The sequence below is a fragment of the Anolis sagrei genome, chromosome 5, assembly GCF_037176765.1.
Source record: "Anolis sagrei isolate rAnoSag1 chromosome 5, rAnoSag1.mat, whole genome shotgun sequence".
NCBI classification, from domain to species: Eukaryota; Metazoa; Chordata; class Lepidosauria; order Squamata; family Dactyloidae; genus Anolis; species Anolis sagrei.
In genome coordinates, this window is record NC_090025.1 from 155,679,586 (window position 1) to 155,701,409 (window position 21,824).

At 38.7% G+C, this 21,824-nt stretch overlaps 1 protein-coding gene across 2 annotated transcripts in view; it reads right to left on the reverse strand.

The window, feature by feature from the left end:
• The window catches only part of CDK17 (cyclin dependent kinase 17), a 119,038-nt gene that overhangs the window by 21,241 nt on the left and 75,973 nt on the right, over nucleotides 1–21,824 (reverse strand). For both annotated transcript variants that reach the window (XM_060777279.2, XM_060777278.2), the window contains 3 exons: nucleotides 10,244–10,369; nucleotides 2,616–2,672; nucleotides 358–472 (listed from right to left, as the gene is read on the reverse strand). In XM_060777279.2, coding sequence (XP_060633262.1) covers nucleotides 358–472; nucleotides 2,616–2,672; nucleotides 10,244–10,369 — 298 coding nt within the window. The remainder of the gene's footprint in view (nucleotides 1–357; nucleotides 473–2,615; nucleotides 2,673–10,243; nucleotides 10,370–21,824) is intronic.

Sequence of the window (21,824 nt, forward strand, 5' to 3'; positions counted from 1 at the left end):
TGCCATAGATGTGGGTGAAACATCAGGAGAGAATGCTTCTGGAACATGGTCATACAGCCTGGAAAACTCACAACAACTACAACCGTGTTTCATAAGACAGAAGGAAGTATAAAAGCATAAGACTGCATTTCAGGTGGATAGACTCAAACTAGGAGGCCACAGATCTGGGTCTACAAGACTCGATCTGTATCATAGGGCTGCCATAAAGTCAGAGTCCACTTGACAGCCCCTAATATCAATAACCTCAACATTATTACCAGAGTTGGTCTGTTGTCTATTTTAAATGGAAATTATGACGATCGAGTTGTTTAAGTTTTAATTGTTACAACATTTTAAAAGGAGATAACCGTTGCTTACCTTCTCTAATGGCTGTGCATGGGGCCCCCTCTTCATGCTCCAACCTGATTTCTTTTAAAGCTACCAGGTTTTCTGTCAGCTTACTTCTTCCCTTATATACGGTTGCATAGGTGCCCTGGGTATCAAATGAAGAAAGAAACACACATATTAAAATCATTTCCAGGTTTTATCTGAACACATGTGAAAAAAACACATGTGAAAAAAAAATCACACCAGACTTTTAGCAGTCTGGCAACAATTACTTTAAAACAAAACAAAAACAAAACAGATTTTTTTAAAAAAATGCTATATAGTAGACTGAGATAAAATAGAATTTTTTTACAGGACTTGAAGCCGATTTGCTAATGTACTACAATTCTGTTATAAAATAAGAATAGTAATTTCAAAGGTTTGTCTATTGAAAGTGAATATATATATCAACATATATAAAAATCTTAAGCAGTCCTATGCTCTGGTTTATAGGCTCTTGGGAAAGTGCATTATACTGAGTACAGATATTTGCATTAGAATTGTTTACATCAAGATTTTAAAACCTTAATGTTGGTTTTAAAACCAAACTTGATTCAACACTTCCCAATTATGTCAATTAATGTATTGTCGAAAGCTTTCATGCCAGAATCACTGGGTTGTTGTAGGTTTTTTGGGCTATATGGCCATGTTCTAGAAGCATTTTCTCCTGACGTTTCACCTCCATCTATGACAGGCATCCTCAGGGACCTCTCAACCTCTGAGGATGCCTGCCATAGATGCAGGCGAAATGTCAGGAGAGAATGCTTCTAGAACATGGCCATATAGTCCGAAAAACCTACAACAACCCTATGTCAATTAAATTGTGAACTGTCCAGAAAATTTCATTTGGGGGCAGTATATACACAGCTAGGTGTATACATGAATTATTAGCCTCCTTGTTTGCACAAAACAATAAACTGTATTTAAGATAAACATTCACATTGCATTCAGGTATTCCTAGAAGGAAATCACCTACAAATAGGTCTCATTCCTGTTTCACTATGCTCATCCAAATGCAGCCATAAACTGTGCATACAGCTAGCCAGAGTTTAAAGCAGGATTTGCAACCAGGATTTATTATTTAAAAACAGGGTTAAGACAGAATGCCGGGCAACCCTGATGTCAAACAAACACATAATCATTACAAAAGGCAGCGGAGGGAACTGAACCTCTTAAAAAGACTAAAGGAGAAGAGGGATTGATCACATCAGGAGACCAGTCATAGGATTGTTTTTCCACAGTGAAGAGATTGGAAGTTTTACCAGTGCATCATCCTTGCCTACAAGATCTCATTTTTTTTATCATGACTCATGATATTCCAGAACAGGAAAAAGAAATACACACTTCTTTTTGCTATAATTGAACAAAAAAACCCCCAGATCTATTAGATTTTTTTAAAATATTGCTCCCATTCAAGGAATTTAATTCTTATTTTTCAAGTAGACAAGCTGCACTAGATCATTCCCATCCTAAATTACAACACTGCATATAATTGTGTGTGTGTGTATGTATGTATGTGTGTATATATATATATATATATATATATATATATATCTATCTCAAAGAATATACCCATTCATATAAGAAGGCAATATTTTGTATTGCAATATCTACCTAGAACAGTGTCTGATGTATCAACTGCTGCATAATATTTGAATATACAGAAGGTATCTCCCAATCTAGATGACTCAACTGTAACGAGCAGCTTTTGATCATGCTTCCATGTGTTAACAAATGGACATCACTATAACAATGGCTAAAAAGGACAAAAGGTGTATGCACCAATTATCCAAAGAAATCGAGTCCCTAGTGGCACAATGGGTTAAACCTTTGTGCTGGCAGGACTGATGACCAACAGGTTGGCAATTCGAATCCGTGGAGCAGGGTGAGCTCCTGTCTCAGCTCTACCTCCCCATGTTGGGTCATGAGAGAAGCCTCCCACATCACTCATCTGTGTCCCCTGGGCAATGTCCTTGCAGACGGTCAATTCTGTCACATCAGAAGCGACTTGCAGTTTCTCAAGTCACTCCTGACACACAAAAAAAATCCAGAAAAATCCTATGCTTTTGGCAAGCAAGAAGCTTTTATGAGTTTTCTAATCTATCCTATCCCTTTGAAGATATTAACAAAACATATTTGATATAATTTTAGTCTCAGACTTTGCTACAGTGAATAAATTTGACCATGTTATGGCTTTATCGTTCCAACAGCCAAATGTTAACTTATTGATAACAAAATAATACACGTACCTCACCAAGCTTTTCCAATTTGATGTAGGTTTCCATTTTTCCGAATCCAATTTCTGACTGCAAATAAAGAAGAAATTCACTTAAAGATTTTGTGATATGCAAGGTATTTGCAAAAAACAGATCTTCTGTTTGGAAAAGAAAGAAGCACCATTATATTTCCAAAGGTACACAAACAAATTTGGAAGGGCAGAAACAGATATTTTTGATGCTGCAAAAGAGGCAAGAAATGTGTGTTATGACCATAACAAAACTTGTGGCTCACAAAAGGAATTTCTCCAAGTGTAAAGGGACTCTAGTAGAGAGGAGAAAACAGAAATGCCACCTTGTTCAAGCAGTCTCATCACACTCCTCTAAATCCAAGCTTCCATTTCCATGATGATGTTAGGACTAGAGATGCATATGCTTAGGGGGGAAATGAGTAAATATGTGTTTTTCACTGAAGTCTATCCCCCTGAAAAAAATTGAGGAGGGGGGGGGGGGAGGAATATTTTCCTTTAGAATGCTGAATAACATATTTAAGATGGGATTCATATATTTCCCCCCCCCCCCCCAATACACATACATTATTTTTTTTTAAAAAAAACTAGATAGTGGGCAGTTTTATTTAAGGCTAGGTCCAGTGCCTTATCTGTAATTATTTACAGTATGTTAAACATACTATTCATATGACAAGTTATATATCATTAGTTTTATGTTCCAAAAGTAACAATGATTCTTAAAACTGTAAAAGTCAAAATGCAGCATCTCCCCCTAAGATAAAAACAGCCTTCAAACTTCAAAATTTCTATGAATGTTACCACTATAATAAACAAATATGAACTCATTTATCTTCAACAATTTTGATACTCCCTATCTTGTATGTCAGCTGCTACATTCTGGAATTACACAAAACAAAAGAAAGCTGTATTGGTTCAAAACATTATTACTGCCTTGAGTGTCTCTTTATGTATTATTTATTATTATTAAAGAACTGTAGTTCCTTTACCACTTCTTCACATTTTATAGCATCCAAACATACACAATGCAGTTCTTTGAGTCTTTCTAGAACTTTATTTCTGCAAAATACAGTTTTATCAGTGCTTAGGTTTATAGCAGAAATCAGTGCACAATCCTAACGGATACGTGATTGAAACAGGTAGAGAGCTTTACTTTTAGAAAGCAAGCTTAAGATAATACAAAATACGATGAAGATTGCACTGCGTTGTAGATTTTTAGTGTGCCCTACTTGCTGCATCAAAGGATAAGATAACAGGAAACAAATGCCTTCTGATGCAAAACAAGATATAAGTCAATACTTGGAATTTCACAAGAATGAACAAGAATAAGATTGGAGTAAGCACCCTGTAGGGCAGAGCTTCTCAAGCATTTCATTTTGGTGACGCACTTTTTAGACATGCATCATTTCGCGACACAGTAATTCAGCTTTTCTAGCAAACTGGAGGTTAAACGTCAACCCCTTAGAGATACAAACAAAATGTATGGGAACACAACATACCTCACCAAAGCATTCCATTGTTAATTTTAAAATATATGATTTGTTGCTTATTTCACATGGACTCAGAGGTTTTCTGTTATGTTTGCACAAACTGTATGTGACTACACGCAAGCATGTAGTCACATACAGTTTGGAAAGCTCTGCTGAAGGATCATATCAATGGTTTCCCAGTCTATCACTGTGTTTGAACAATAGGACTAGATGCTATGGGAAGAGCACAAGTGCCATATAACGGTACCACTGTTCAGACTGTTTCATCTTTTTTAGGGCCTGTATCTGAAGAGACCTTTCATCTGGCCCTACCAATGACATTTCTATTAATGAAGGAATACTGAAAAGAGTTATTCAGCACTGAAACCATTTAAACTGTCAAGGCTCTATCATATAAAAGGAGATAATGGCAGTGCACCAACATTCAGAGAGAGTTGCTGGTTTTCTATCCCTTCCATACAGAATAGAGTCTACTTTCACTCTGAGAAATTTAATATTTACACAAAGGTAAAAAGGGGGCTTCCACCAGCATTGGAGGCTTTGCACATGTGGAACATCATCAGTAAACACATCTCACCTTTTTCCCTCTAATTTCTTTTGGAATCTAGTGGGCCACAGTACTAGATTAGTAAAAATGATTTTATAAGCATTGCATGATTAAAATGTAAAGCATACTCTCTTTGAAAAATGACTGATTGAATAGGTGTGCCAAGATGACGCATTATTGCAAACACAATACCACACTTGTCAGTATCTCTAAACTGGGTGAATACTTTCTCTATTAAGCTATAATTTCAGTGTCAAAGTATTCATAAGTAGTCAATCAGTGCCGCAAAATAACTGATATTAAGCTTTTTATAATAATAAAAAAAATCTCCTGACTCTTTATTTCTTCTAAACAAGGTTTGTAGTACATCTGTGTTCTTTTCGAGCAGGCTTGAAGGCCATGTGCCCAAGCCATCATTGTCTTTTGATGGAACAAAATGGCTCTGGAGAAAAGCACCACAGACTGACAGAACAGGAAGATACTGATCTGATGGCTGTGTTTGGGCTGGCAAGCAGAATGGGTACTCTTGCCAGCCCAAACACAGCCACCTGAACATTGTTTATAAAGTGTATCTTTAAAATGTAGACTGTAGGAGGGATACAGAAGACGAACCTTGTATGGGTTGGTCCATCTTCAACCTAATTATATCTATTAGAGCAGGTATGGGCAAACTAAGGGCTGAGGCCCGGATTCAGCCCCCTGGGTGCTTATGTCAGGCCCTCCTAATTTTCCCTGTCCTCTTGGCAGAAGGACATGGTGGTCCACTGTGTCCTTCTGCCAAAAAGATGAAGGAGCAAGGCATGTAGCAGCTGAAAGCCCTCGGGTGCACTCTCAGCCACTGTGTGTCTCAACCTCCTTGCATATGGATAGTGCAAGTGGTCCCCTCTGTATGCTGGGAGAATGGCTCGAAGAAGGCACACAGAAGCTGAGAGCCCTCTGGAGCAGTCTCAACCACTGCCTGTTTCATCCTCCTCCGGGCATAATGCCAAGAGGACAGCCCGAGGATTGGGGGAGGGGGATGGAGAGGGGGGTTAAGGGTTGGGGAGAATCGGAGCAGTCACTACATGTCCCACCTTCCTCTCGGCATAAGGATAGAGCAAGCAGCCCCACCCTTATGCTAGGAGGACAACCTGAGGATGACTCAGGCCCTTTCCTGCCCTTGCCCCCTCCAAGGCCCACCCCACCCGGCATGTGCCTGGTCCCCCCCCCCCCCCCCCCACAGGCTGGCTCGCAATGCAGCCCCAAGACAAAACAGTTTGTCCATGCCTGTATTAAAAGGTGCTACTTTTCCTACTGTAGTCCCTCAAAACTAATTCTTAGAAACAAGCATGGCTTGAGATAAAATTAGGTACAACCTACTCACAAGCACATTATTTAAGGTTTCTTTAAGTGTGCTGATACAAGAGCAAACTTGATATCCCTTTCAAACAAAACAATATCCCTTTCAAACAAAACAAACTTTTTGCCACAGAAAGGACCTTAATGGAAACCTCCAGCTATTGGTTTTCCTTGTAGTAAATAACATTCCTATGGTGGTAATCAGATTTATTTACTTTCTGTTCTTTTCTAGTCCAAGGCAACTCACACTAATGATTTGAAAGTTACCATCTGGAATTCAACAGCAATAGTCAAACACACTCTTTATCTCTCAGCACAAAGGCACAAATCAGTAATAAAAAAACACTCCGCCTTTGCCTAACTTCTTAACAGACCGACTTTAAATGGATCACTTGTGTAATTAAATGCATTTAATTGAACAGATTGCAGCTTACACTGCAACACTTGCATTCAGATCTGTTCACAATTCTCATGATGCCCTTTTATGTTGATGATAAAATTTCAAGTATACAGTATACTGGGGATAACTTTTTGATTAAACAAGAGCCACCTCACATTGGTAAAAGAAAATAATATTTCATACCTTGCTTCTTATACATTCAATCAAATAAGAAATAAAAGTATTTATCCTGTTGTGACATACCATGGCCAACATGACTTCCAAGTATGAAAACTAGCAAAAACATATGGCCAATATGAGTCCCGAACATGAACATTAGAATAGAACTCTAAGAAACAAGGTTTGAGCATGAAAAGGAGAAAACAATTATATGAGAAAGCTGGCTAGGGCATGTACATTAGAGTTAAATTGGTGTTTCTTTTAGCAAACCATTGGTGAATGTCATATATATGTGTTTTTAGGAACTTACAACACTTGTGGGATGTTTCAGCTATATATATAAAGATATACATGCAACAGTTCCACTTGATGGATCACTTGCTTGGAAAAGTCAGGGAAATACCATTGAGGAAGTGGGCAGTAATGCACAATAACCATATTATAATACAACTGTTAATCTTCACAGTGCCACAGCGTACAGATACAGTTATTGTATTTTAGCTACAACTGACCAAGATTAGCATTCCTATGGAAACTAGTGCATTCATATATTGTGCTTGCTGTTCAAAGCTTCTTGAATTATCAGTTAGCTTTGGATGCAAACCAGAAACAGCCATTGCTACATTGCAGAGGGCTTCTTTGTGAAATCCTTTTTTAAAAAAAGTCTGTCTGATCTAGATATGGAACGGTTTCTGGCAATTCTTAGCCCAGGTCCTCATGTACACACAAGAGCAGCTCCAAAGACTCAGTGAAAGCCGTTTTTAAGTGGTGTGGAGTGCTATAAGTGAAAGAAAGGAAGGGAGATATGTTCTATGGCATGAGCAATCAAATACTGACGTGATGCTAGAATTTGACCTCTGCTTGTGGTTGGTATAACCGATTAACCAAATTTTAATCTCAGATTAAACTCACATTAAGAGATTTGCATTTTATCAGATCTTTTAGTATTATGACACAAATGCTCTGAGTAGAATATTGCCTTTACTATTATATAAAAACAGACTGCTAGTGGTGTTTCAATTTGCTTATTTTAGAAATGTTTTCATACAATACGCATACATTATGAACAGGTCATTTCACAATTTATATTTCTTGGAGGCACAAGAGAAACTTGAGAATGAGGTACTGTGGATGAGATCATGGCTGAAGCCTGGTCACAGGAAACACTGGGGACTGACAAAGTCTGCACATCCTGACAGAAATAACAGTATACAAATAGGGAGAGACAAAGAATGATGGTGGCAATGTGTTATTTACAGAACTTCCCTGATTTGACTTCCATCTAATCCAGTTTTACTGAATGTTATGCCTTTCTAGGTGTGTTGGCTGCAGGTCTTACAATCTTCGAAGAGCACAGTTGGCTGACAGATTCTGCACACTGCAGACCAACATGTCTGAAGGGCATCAGGATGGGGAACACTGGCCTAGCCTAATAGGTGCCAAGCAGATGCTCCTAGCAAGCTTGTAAGGGTGATGGGAAGTCAACAGCTTTCCCCTGCTGTCAGTCTCCAGTATGTGCTACTTGGAGGCAAATTGCTTCTGAACATGGAGATTACATTTAGCTATCATAACTACGTACCATTCTCAGCTCTGTCCTTCATAGCTTTGCTTCTATCTATTGCATCTCTGGACAATAAATCCCATAAATTGGTCATGTATTGTGTAACATACCTCCTTTTATTAGTCTTTAATGTAAAGCTAAGTGTAATAGTAAATTAGCACAAATTTGACATCAGAGCTGACTGTATTATTTAAAAAACAGCAGGACAAGATTTCAGTCTTGCAGAACATCTTGTAATTGAAAAGCATTTCAAAGGGAGGCTATAATACGAAACTAAAGAATTATAATGATTAAGAGGTTCATTTCTATCACCCACGGCTTTAATCTTAACAAAGCTTCCTATTTTTTTAAAAAAATCACACAACATGTGATAATTATCACATAAATGGTAGGGATTTTATATGATAACCCCAACAACGATTCTCTGAATTGACATGGTTAACTAGGGACTGCTGTCACCTGCATCTTTTGCAATTTGTTTTGCTTTGACCACATCCGCTTCCAATTTGGTGGCCACCTAAATGTGTGTCTCTCTCTCTGTGTATGCATGCATATATCTGTACCTCAGCATAATGCATCATGCCTTCAAGAAAGACTACAGTCCAAGAAAGCATTATGATTTTAAAGCCTACACTCAGTCTCGCCTAAATCCAACTGTTTGACAAGAGAAAACTGAAATGAAGCCAATCAAGTTCCATTGGAAACCTGTGCCTCAAAAACATGACTGAATCATACAGAAGACATTTACTGAAACAGGAAGAAGTCTAAAGAAAAAATTGGAGCTCCCCATTGAAAGAAGCATTTCCTGCTGGTTTTAAAGGCTTTTTTTTTTTGATGTGTACTAAAATCTGTTCTCAAGATTTTATGGCAAATTCCAGTGGTATGTTATGGTCCATGACAACTACCAAGGTGTGAGACAGATCAACCAAAGTTGTCCATCCATGATTTATATTATGACAACACAGTACTTACTGTTTTATTTATCTTTACCCTAATAACTCTCTGTAGTAGTTATTTCGTTCCACATAAACATTTTACTGAACTGATAAGGGTTTGCTATGACTCCAAAAGTTCAACAATTCGTTACCCTTTTAGACCAGCTGTATGTATGCATGTATGCATGCATGCATGCATGCATGTATAGGGTCATGATTTGTCATGTTTCACTGTTCAAACTTTGTATTTCAGTGAAAGGGCATATAAGGGAGAAGATTTAATCTTATTCCACGAAAGTGTCCTCATCCTTTTTGCCAGGCTGCTATAAAAGAAGAGCCTTCAGGAAGTTGTAAAGTTGAGAAGGAATCATTAACCCAGTAAGCCAAATGGATTTCTAAAACAGAACTGGTATTTCAAGAGGCAATACAAATTTAGAGTGCATTGACATATGGTTTTAGTCCTCCAATCAAATTAAATTAAATCTGACTAATGAGACCTGTTTTTGGAATGTGTTTAAAGGATGATGAAGAAAATAAAAATAAAAGAATGCCATGCTTTCAAATAAGTTACAATTTTATGCCTAATTTTTGTTAAACAAAACTGATTTGCTTTGGAAATAGCACAAAGACAAGGAAAAACAAACTGAGAGATAACTTTTATCCTCGAGCTGTGGTTGTGTTGAACTTCATGGTTTCGTACTGATGTGGCATTAGGAGCTGTGCAGTGGTGGTTGTGGTGTTGAAGGATGGGTGTGTTGTTTGGTGATGTGTGCTGGGGAAGGCATTTAATTTTGTTGTGCAATAGCATAGTGACAATAAAGCTATTCTATGCTATGCTATGCTATGCTATGCTATACTATATGAAGTAGCCAGGCATACTGAGTACAAAGAGGAGGGAAACCGAGGAGGAGGAAAAAAGGGAAGGAGGAGAGGTTGTTTTTCTAGGAAGTGAGTGCAAAAGGTCAAGCAGTTTCAAGATAGCAGAAGATGTGTCAACATATGATGTGGAACAGAAGTAAATGCAAGATATAATCAAAATAATTATGTCATAATGCAAACTCAGTAGCTCCAAGACACATGGTTGTTTTTGCTGTAACACTCGTACACCTCTGACAGCTGGACTGTAATGCAAACATTACCTATGCACATGAGCAATCAGCTTATCTCTCAACTGTAGAGGAAAAGCAAAAGGAGAAACTTACCAGCGATGCTCTCCGAGATCGTCGGCTCATTGGCTGATCAAACGGTGGACTGTTTATCTGCAGCTTTTCAAGATACCCGTCAGGTATTCTGATGTCTGCAGGTAGCGACAAACGTTTGTTCAAGTCCTGAAAAAGTAAGCCACAACTGTTTGCAGGGTCCCTTGCAACTTAGAAATAGAGTAAATTAAAAGAATAATTCAGTAACTAAAGAAGTACATTGTAATTAAAATTTATGCCATAGTTCTGGAAATCTGCTTAAGGAAAAAAATCTGAATGGCAAATGATGTTTGGGATTTTCCACATTAAACAGCTTTTTTTAAAAAAATGCTACTGTTTTAAGATGTCAAAGAATTCACTGTCAGTGTATTTATGAAATTTACTAACAAGTCTTGTAGTTGATGATTCATATGTTAATGGATTTCTTTTTTTCCTTTTTTTTTTGTATACATAATCTAGCAATGCATTTCTCAACTGCCAGGAAAAAGGAGTCGAGGAATATACAGCTGCAAATAAAGTTATGATGGACTCAAACACATTCATGAAGACTGCAGAAGGCAGCAAATGACACCAAAGAGGACAGAAAGGATTAGAAAACAGAATAAGCATCAATGACATAGATTGATTTCATGAGAGACCGAGAAAGTACCAATTACTAAACACCAAGAAAAAAAACTGAGATAATTGTTCCAGGTTCCCCAAACTAGTTGTGAAGCACATAAGAAATCATGATGACGTGATTAATATTTAAACTGCCAACATGTCACCAAGCAGAGCGGGAATAGGTTAGTGCCACATCCACCTGCCATGGCCATCAAGACCTCATAACTTCACCAATAAAAGGCAAAGGGTCGGGAAAAGGAAGGAGAGAATTGTGCTTTCAGAGCCTGTAGATGTCATTTTGATTGCCCAAATAGTCCATTATAGGTTAGATGAAAGTGATTTGTTTTCCTGTCTAAGTATCAGCCCGAATCAGCTATCTCGCTGGCTTGAACAAGCATCAGGAAGACATTATGTCAGCGACAGCCACAAGCTGTTTGCTAATAAGTTACAGCAGGCTGATCAGCGAAGGGCACTTAATGTGGTTTGTTTGCTCAACGTGCCATCCTCTGCTCAGTTTAATTTCCTGACAAGCTGACCCAAAAGGCCTTACAAATAAACATGCAACTTATGTACTATTTGACTTGAATCTTTCAAATAACAAGAAACTACCATACATACTCATATCAGAAACAGGTGCGTATCTGACTATACTTGTATTATGTAAGGCTTACTGCATCAGCTCCTTGTTCCACTTCCAAAAAGATTTTTTTCCTCCTTGAAAACTGTCTTATCACATTGGATGTTTGCAAAATGACAGAACTGGAGCACTCATAGCCAAACGAATACAGAGTACATCTTCAAACCCAGTATTTCTGAATAATAAGTTCAGAACATCCATAAAATGCTGCCACATGAATGTTGCTGTTCAATATTCAATTTAATAAGCTGGCCAGCCATACTTTTGCCCCTAGATATTCTCCTACATTTCTTTTCTGGCTGGATTTTCAAGCTTTGCAAACAATTAAAATTCTGTACCTACTGGGAACATTCAGCCCACACTTAATTGTTGGGAAATAGGATTAATTTCTCCCATTTATTGTTTTCCCTTCCAAATTATTTCTAGTATTTCTGACAATCCTAATTTCCACAAGGTTCTTACTTCTCATATTGCTGCTACTTTAGCCATATAAAAATGTTGAAAGAAACAGCAGCTTCTGTTGGATGAAACAGCTTGTTCTGCTGCTCTCTTGAACACTAGGGATGGAATGGTTTAGATATGTGGTTCCCAACTTTTATTTACCAGGGCCCACTTGACAAGGGTCCATTTTGACCAGGTCCCACTTGGACCAGGGACCACTTTCCAACATTATTACCAAAAGGGGTGGGGCTGGTCAGCTCTGCGGAAAGGAGCGGAAATAAAATAAAAAATAAAGAGAAAGTAAATTCATGGACTGGATTTTTATTCTCGTGGCCCACTGCTGGGTCATGGCCCACATGTTGAGAACCACTGGTTTAGATTCAGGCTTCTTACAGTTTTCCTCTCAGGACCCCTTTCGGTCCAAGGAATTGTTGTGTGACCCCAGCTATATAAAATAAGTATAAAAATCAGACATTTACTGATAACAAATCAGCATTTGCAAGGTTTGATAAACAGGCTGATTTTCCTTTTTGTGACATACAGCTGAAGCATCTTCTGCAGGACCCACTATAGACACTGCACAATAGATTTGTGTAAATGTCTAAAACAGGCAGTAGGTGACGTTAAGATTTTTTTGGGGGGAATCCCAACACTGAGCTAAGAGGACCTCATTAAGGGTAGGGAGCCACTTGGGGTCACATAACAATTCCTTGGGTAAAAAGGGGTTGCAAGTTGAAAAAGTTTAAGAAGCCCTGACTTAGACAGAGACAAATTAGGGTCTCAGGTTTTTCAATTATCTTCCTGTTTGCTCTTTGATGGGGGACGATGTAAAGGTAAAGATAAAGGTAAAGATTTCCCCTGACATTAAGTCCAGTCATGTCCAACTCTGGGGGGGTGCTCATCTCCATTTCTAAGCCAAAGAGCCGGTGTTGTCTGTAGACACTTCCAAGGTCACGTGGCTGGCATGACTGCATGGAGCACCATTACCTTCCCTCCAAAGGGAAGGTAATGATCTACTCACATTTGCATGTTTTCGAACTGCTAGGTTGGCAGAAGCTGGGGCTGACAATGGAAGCTCACGACGCTTGCCGGATTCGAACCTGCGACCATTCGGTCAACAAGCTCAGCATCTCAGCGGTTTAACCCACTGTGTCGCCGGGGGATGCTAACTTCATATCTGTGATGAGGAAATCCTTTATGCCTTTGCTAAATTTCACTGGGTAATCTGAAATACCTGTGGTTGAGAAGCTGAAATAGCAATGAATCTGCTTTTCCTCAAATACATCTCCAAGTTGATGCTAAATGTGTATTCCTGACAAGTTTCATCATACCATAAAACAGTCATTTAGACTGCTAGGTTCGCAGGTTCTGCCAACTGCTAGGTTGGCAGAAGCTGGGGCTAATATTGGGAGCTCACCCTGCTCTTCGGATTCCAACTGCCAACCTTTCGGTCAGCCAGTTCAGCAGCTCAGTGGTTTAACTCGCTGCACCACCAGGGACTCACGGGGGAGGATATACCACAAGATATATCCATCTCAAACTTTTCTCTTTCATATTCGTTTGCTGACAAAGAATGTACTTCCTTAATATATGTTTGTCCTGTTGAGGATTCTAAACTTATTATTCTGTCTACAAATTAGTTTTTCAAACTCACTGTCCTAAAATGGCACGTCTGGTGAGATGGGAATAAAGGCTCTAACACGCCTTTCAATCCGTTAATAACCTTTCATGATCTAGCACCTTAAACAAAACAAAAAAGGGAGCACATGCTTTCTGTTATTTGCATAGTTTTATACTCTTTTAAACTGAATCAGTTGCATTAGTCAACTGGTTTGGCTGTGAGTCTCATAAATGATTACACTGCAGTAGCCTTTTTCCTACAACCTATGTTAATATAAACACCTTTATGCATACAAATAGTGATCTTTGGGCCCTATCCATGAAGACTCTTTTCTCCGTGAGTTCCAGTAAACATGCCTAACACTCACTTCAAAAAATAAAAAAGTGGAAATTTAGGAGGCAAATACTTGTTCAAAATGAATTATGCTTCTCAGGGTCATATGTGTTTACACACTACTTCTATTTAAATCTTCTTGAGATGATATTAAGTTGGAGTCAACAAGCTGTGAGCAAGTTCTCTCTAGTACTGTTTCAAGAACTGCATGTACAAGAAGGGCTTATACAACTGGCTGTCTTTGGACCTCATGATAAGTCAGGGTTTATAATGGAAATGAGCTGTGGCCAGAGGCTGTTTAGTAGGAAGAAGAGAAATTTGACAGCTTTGATCTTTTTTAGTCAACTGAAATTTGTTGTGTTATCTGGAACAAGCTGTGTTCAATACTGACTCTGGCATTGGAGAGCTAAGAGGACCCCAGGGTCCGAATCCTTCCTTGGGCAGATGATAAAGGATGTGAGGAATCAACATAACCACTGCATTTGGGTGCAGTTTTCTAGTGGTTTGGGGTTTTTAAAAAAATAGAGGGTTGGAGGACTTTGGGTGGCTACAAAAACGGGTTGAAGCCTGTATCATGCCCAATGTTCTCAAGGTAAAGGTAAAGGTTTCCCCTGGCATTAAGTCTACTCCCAGAAATCCCAGCTGGCTTACCGGCTGTTAGGAATTGTGGGAGTTGAAGTCCAAAACACCCGGAGGGCAGAAGTTTCCCTATGCCTGGTTAAGATAAAAGAGAAAACTTTGCTTTTACTAAAGTGGAAATCAATGCTCCCAGGTGAAGTAGAGGGGGAGGAGATAGGCCCAAGATTCGCTGAGGCTCATTCTTCTCACAATAAACTGTGGCCAATGGTATAAGAGCAAAAGCTTCCATTTGGTTGTCCTACCTTGTGCATAGCTCTAATACACAGGATATAATAACCATTACATAAAGTGACATCTCCACATGCTTGTTGTGACTGCTAATCCATCATGGAATTTTAAAAGGGTAAATATTATAGTTTTGAATACAAGACTTGGCAATGATAAAAAGCAATGGGTAACCTAAATAAATAAGATGCCCATATAAAGACATTAAAGCAGTAATACTCATCTAGGTGTAGAAAGCAGACAATTTTCAAACATGAATCATTATTCCTTTTGTTGGCTTTCTGTTATCATCAAGTGTGTCAGAACACACTCAGCTAATGGCAATGAGTAACACTTGTCTCATAAAGGAAGCTAATTTTCCTGCCACAAAGAATGACTTACAAGTAGTTGTTGTCACTGTACATTACTTTTTAATGTTCTGCTGAAATGGGGGGGGGGGGGAGATGAGGATCAAATCCTACAGCTCTTTTCCTTCCAAAAGCAACCATATCATATCATTTAAATGATATGAGACTCCTATATCTATTCCAATCCTTCAAACTATATATAGATTTGTAAAATCTCCTATGTTAAATAGTTAAACTTCCAACAGTGCACACCTCTATTTGTGTTCCTGGTAGGTTGAATAATAATCTTGCCAACATTGCTTCCACCTATGATAGGCATGGGGCTGACTAAGAAAGATCAAGGAACAAAGAACTTCATAATAAAGAATTAAAGCTGAAGATAAGAGTTTTTAAGACTGCTCAGATTCTAGAAAGGCATTAAAAGTGATCTCTTCAGTTCTGGAAGCTTGCACAGAGCTTGGTGTAACAATTCAGTCTGTGTAAAAATATATGGACAGGGCCTTTATTACAATATAGGCACTAGATGAAGGCTTCAGAAGGCTATCTCTTGGCTTGTGTAGATGAGCCCTAAACTCTGGAGTTCCACCCCAAATAGACTGTTGGCTATCCCCATGACACACAAGTGAGTACTGCAGAGGGTTTTTTTTTTTTTTGTTTAATCCAACTTTTAGTGATATCAGGGGATATTCTGAAAGCATCAGAATCCTCAGACTATCCGGGGCCTTAAGAGAAGTCTAGATCAGTGGTTCTCAACCTTCCTAATGCTGCGACCCCTTAATGCAGTTCCTCATGTTGTGGTGACCCCCAGCCATAAAATTATTTCTGTTGCTTCTTCACACCTGTAATTTTGCTCCTGTTATGAATCGTAATGTAAATATCTGATATGCAGGATGTATTTTCATTCACTGGACCAAATTTGGCACAAATACCCAACACGTCCAAATTTGAATACTGGTGGGCTGGGGTGGGGGGGTTGATTTTGTCATTTGGGAGTTGTAGTTGCTGGAAGTTTTAGTTCACCTACAACCAAAAAGCATTCTGAACTCCACCAATGATGGACTTGGACCAAACTTGGCACATAGAACTCCCATGACCAGCAGAAAATGCTGGAGGCGTTTGGTGGGCATTGATGTTGAGTTTTGGAGTTGTAGTTCACCTACATCCGGAGAGCACTGTGGACTCAAACAATGATGGATCTGGACCAAACTTGGCATGAATACTCAACATGCCCAAATGTGAACACTGGTTGAGTTTATGGAAAACAAACCTTGTCATTGCTGGGATTTATAGTTCACCTACAATCAAAGAGCCTCTTGAACGATAGAATTGGGCCAAACTTCCCACAGAGAACCCCCATGACCAACAGAAAATACTATGTTTTCTGATGGTATTTGGTGACCCAGTGACATCTCCCTCATGACCCCCCAAGGGGCCCCAACCCCCAGGTTGAGAAACGCTGTTCTAAACAGTGAGGATTCACCCCAATTAGACACCAGAGCCATTACCCCTTCCTTGAACTCCTGAGCACAAGGAAAGTAAGTGGCCAAAACACCACTACCAATACTCCTGGCTGCTGCCATTCCCTGATTATCTCAGCACCCTGTTCTGACAACAAAAGGGGTGCCTACAACAACAACCCAAAAGCTTGGATGGTGTGCCATGGAAGAGATGACATCCTAGTGGGGCAATGTTCCTAGATTCAGAACAAACATCCTTTTACACAGCACTAAACTACATGGTCTAGACATGCCTCAGATCCCTTTCTTAAACCCAGGAAGAAGGCAGAGGGGAGAGAAACTGCTTTGGCTTGAATCTCCCATGTGTTCTCTTTCTCTTTGCAGCATCCATGGTTATAACACGGTGTTTGGGTGGCAGTATCACTAAAACATTACTGCTGGGAGGCAAGTCCCTTTGGTTTGGTCTGTAGGCGAACCATTTTGCCCTTTGAACTTCAGAGCCCCTGCCAGGTATCATTGGTTCTCCCTGCTCCTGAAACCCACCATAACATCACTGATCAAAGGAACAGATTGCCTGTTGAACTAATCTTGTTATTCACGGTGCTGGTAGCCATTTCAAAGCATACACGCTTCTCCAGCTGGTTTATTTCGCATAAACTTAATTTCCCAATACATCCAACACAGAAGGCTACATCTCAGAAAGGTCAATAAGCATTAACTACTGAACTCTGCCGCGAGAGCATGTTACAATACACATATGGAGAAATCATTACCTCACAATGTACTAAAAGCATATAAAGATAACATTTAGCTATTAAAACCGTTAGTGAATTTAAAGTTTTGGACGAAAACCTAAGTGACTTGCTTTGGCTATATAATAAGAAATAAAATATAAACAATGAACTAGAAAAACTACTTCCAAATAGGATACATGAAAAAGCTGACACATTAGAAAGATTATGTTCTATTTTCGAAAGTGCATGGTATTATCAAACAAAAACAAGGATTACTGTCAGACTGAAACTGTCAAGTTTAGAGAGTACTGGGAAGAGGAGAAAAGTAAATCATTTAATTAGATATAGACATAAGAATGTATGTAGCTGTATGATTTTTTTATATAAAAAGAGAACTGGAATCACCAGTAGTTTAACAACCAATGAAAAATCTTGAAACAGCTGTAATATAAATCTCAGAATCATAATCAGGATGCACAGCCTACCCTGTAAAAACAGAATGCTGCAAAGCAGGATTATATAGGTTTTCAGCAGCAGCATGAGGATCACAAATACTGTTGCATGCAACACAGACGTCATGCTGCTTTTTTACAGTTTCATTCCAGGATCCAGAAACAATATTCCATTCCGGTCCTTTAGGATTTCTGTTATGCACAAGTATTTTTAAGGCCTCTGTGTAACCCAGTCCACACCAGAAAAAGTGTGGAGGGCAAGTATGGCTGCAGGAGCATATTGATTAATGTTTCCTGTGATCTCACCTTGTGTAGTGACAAGAACTGGAAACTATTTGGGGCTTTCACCAAGGACAATATTAATTCCATCCCTCAGGCTAGTCCTACCATAAACTTTCACACATAAATGAACAAACCGTTTAGTGGACCTTTCTGACCCAGCTTCTGTCATTTGTTTTCATGCATCAGGAGACAGAAAGCACTCTTTCTTTTACAAGGGCTGCAATTAACTTTACAAAGGTGGTACTTAGCTATGTCACTCAGGGTATGTGACATTTCTTTTGACTGGCATGGTAAGAAAATCTTTTTAACTCTTTTACATACCGCAGATTGAGAATGCTGTGGTTCAACAAAGGGCTTCACAATTCAAAGAAATCGATAAAACAATAAAATAATTCTAGAAACTAGTCACGTTTCAAATTTATCTTTGCCATTTCAAATTCTTCAGTGGAAAATTTCAAGAGCAGAGCCTCATTTTTTTTCCACAGACACCAACATCTTGCCAGCCCTGACATTACTGAGTGTGCTAGCCAACAGAGACATAATCAAATCATGTCATCCTGGTTTCAATAGCATTACAAATAAGAATTTTGAATTCAAAGAAAGACACAAAAACCTAAGGGAATTGACAGACTACAAAGAAAATATTGCCAGTGTTGCTATGACGAATGGAATGGTTACATGAACTGCTAAATGTAAGATCTTTTAAAATAAGAATGTGTAATATTGAGAGAAAAAAGACAAATTTTATTCTTTTTCTTTCTTCTTCTCTCTTTCTGTTGTCATCCAGACTTAACAGAATGCCAAAACCACTCTTTACTTTCTCAGCACAAATATTTAAATAATAGCTGAAATAGTGAGAAATTACATTACTTTCATCCCTGTAGAGATATGTAGAGGGGGTTTTAGGATAGCCAGTAGTGGAAGACTGGAGATCAGTGGTTTGATCCGGTATAGGACAAACAGTGTGAATATTCACAACAGGGAACACTGAAATAATAAAGCACTTCACTGAAGAAGGAGTTTATAAGATTGTAACATCTAAAGCCTGAATGTATCTCAACCAAGCCATTTTGTAACCATCAAGCATATGCCAAGCTGAACATCTCAATATTGCAACAATTACGCTTTGTTTAATAATAAACTTGTTCTCTTTGTATTTTAAATCTGCCTCCTCCATTGATTTTACGTTCGGTGCATTCCACTCTACCAAAGTTACCTCACAACGCGAATAGGGATAAATAGAGACTTTAAGACCAGCGTCTCTAAACTTATTGGTGGCAGTTTAATTTAATAGCAGTCTAAGAACTTCTTTACATTTTTGGTGGTCCCATTGGGTGGGATTAACACCACGTCTTTACATTTTATTGGTGGCATTGATACGTTCTTTACAATCCCGTTATAATTCAAATATTAAAAGCTAACAAAATCAAACTTTTTATTTGTTTGAGGAATTAATGCCCCGCCTTCCACCCAGGATGGGATTCAGTAATATGCAGAAATATCACTGCTTTTCACAAGCTCTAATATTATTTAGGACAAAAATGTTTTAAAAATGTACAGCACATGAAATGTAATAATAAGGAGGAGGAGGAGGACCACATGCCAGTAGTAAAGAACTGGTGGGATCTGCAAAATAGTGGGAAATGAACACGCAAAAATACTGTGGGACTTTCGAATCCAGACTGAAAAAGTTTTGGAATACAATACACCAGACATCACGATTGCGGAAAAGAAAAAAGTTTGGATTATTGATGTTGCCATACCAGGTGACAGTCGCATTGAAGGAAAACAACAGGAAAAACTCTGCCATTATCAGGACCTAAAATCAAATTGCAAAGGCTCTGGCATAAACCAGTGCCAAAAGATCTCAGCCAGCATTTGGAAACAATAAACATTGACAAAATCACGATCTGTCAATTGCAAAAGGCTACCTTACTTGGATCCGTGCGAATCATTCAAAAATACATCACACAGTCCTAGATGCTTAGGAAGTGTTCAACTTGTGATTTTGTAATACGAATTTCAGCATATATATCTCGTTTGATGTGACATACTGTGTTTTTGTGTCAGTAAAATAATAAAATAACTTTATTTTTATATCCTGCCACCATCTCCCCGAAGGGACTCAGGGCGGCTTACACGGGGACCAAGCTGAGCAAAAACAAAAGAAATGACACAACTAAAATACATTGCATTTCAATAATTAAAATAATAAAATCGAGCAACAAACATCATAAAAACATAAGAACACCAATAAGCATCAACTAGAAGCCAAGAACAGTGTGTGTATTCAGATTTAGGAGGGCGGGGCAAGGGCTAGTGCAATACAGCTGTAAGGGCGGGGCTGGTAATAAAGTGCTACAGAACCAGACAATAAGTTAGAGCTAGGGTGACCTAGTCAATAGATGTACCAATTAATCAAAAGCACATTATATTTCAACACACACACACACACACTCAACAATAGCATCTGGTCCTTCTGCTGTTTCAATTCAGTATATGATAAGGTGGCTGGCACGTATACAGAGTTTTATAAATGAAGGAAATTAGGTGTTCTTTCCTCTTTTTGTTTGTGTTCATACACAATTCCGCTGGTTAAAACAGGAATAGAGAAACGCTGGAGGAATGAAGAGCACTTCTATTGTGTTTAGCTTCTGAAGTGTTAGGCAGATTAGTCAGCAGCTTTAAATATGAGTAAGAGTATGACACTAAATCTCTCTAGAGGTTATGCATACCACGCAGCATCCTCATTTTCTCAACCATAATCCACAATTTCCGGACTGCTGAAAAATCCCTCCACTCTCATTTCACAGCACTGAAATCCAGACGCAGAAAACAAAGGTTTTGCAACATGTTTACCAATGTTCTGAACTCTTATTAAGCACACAATTTTGAGTCATTATACTGATATTTCAAAGCCAATTTTAAATGTTAAATTCCATATTTTCAAAGAAGTCACAGTAAGTTTTCTTTGCTTAAGAGCAAAGCACGATAGCCTAGAATATCAACTGTAGGACACCAAAAAAATTATTCAAGCTAATCAAATTATTAAATCCATCCTACCTCATGGCTAGGACATATGTTTTGGAATATTGAGTAGCTTGTATTTATAGATTATTCCATAAGTTTGATATGGGAAGTACTTTGACTCCATCCATTCTTGCCACACTTTAAGGAGTCATATCAATTGCCAATACATCATCTAAAAGACTGCTTTCTCCTTTACATATTCCCACAAGGGCAGCAAGCAAATTTAACATAATTTATATTGCTTATAACACCACAGTCTAATGACTTTTTTTGTGTGCAGTAGCCCAGAAGTTAGTTTTTTCTGTCAGAGTGTCTGTATTTTGAACACACTTTCTGACACATTGAAGGGATTAACTAGGTTATTTGACTGATCGCATCTCCTTTTACAAACCGGCCCGGGCACTGAGATCATCGGAGGAGGCCCTGCTCTCGGTCCCACCCCCATATCAAGCACGGACGGTGGGAACGAGAGAGTACCTTCCCCATGGTCGCCCCCCACCTCTGGAACTCCCTCCTTAAAGAAATAAAGCTGCCCTCCTCTCTCCTCTCCTTTAAAAAACAACTGAAAACCTACTTTTGCTCACTAGCATATGGAGAAGAGGAGGATTAGATGGTTGGGAGATCACTGCCAGGCCTCTGACTGAGAACTATTTGTATTTGGGCTTCCTGGTCCACACCAGCCGAATGACTTCTTTTGACTACATAACCAACCCACGCCGTTTTGTGAACCCTTGCTGGCTGTTGTACACAAATGTGGATGTTTTGTTTAGATTTATGTTATTG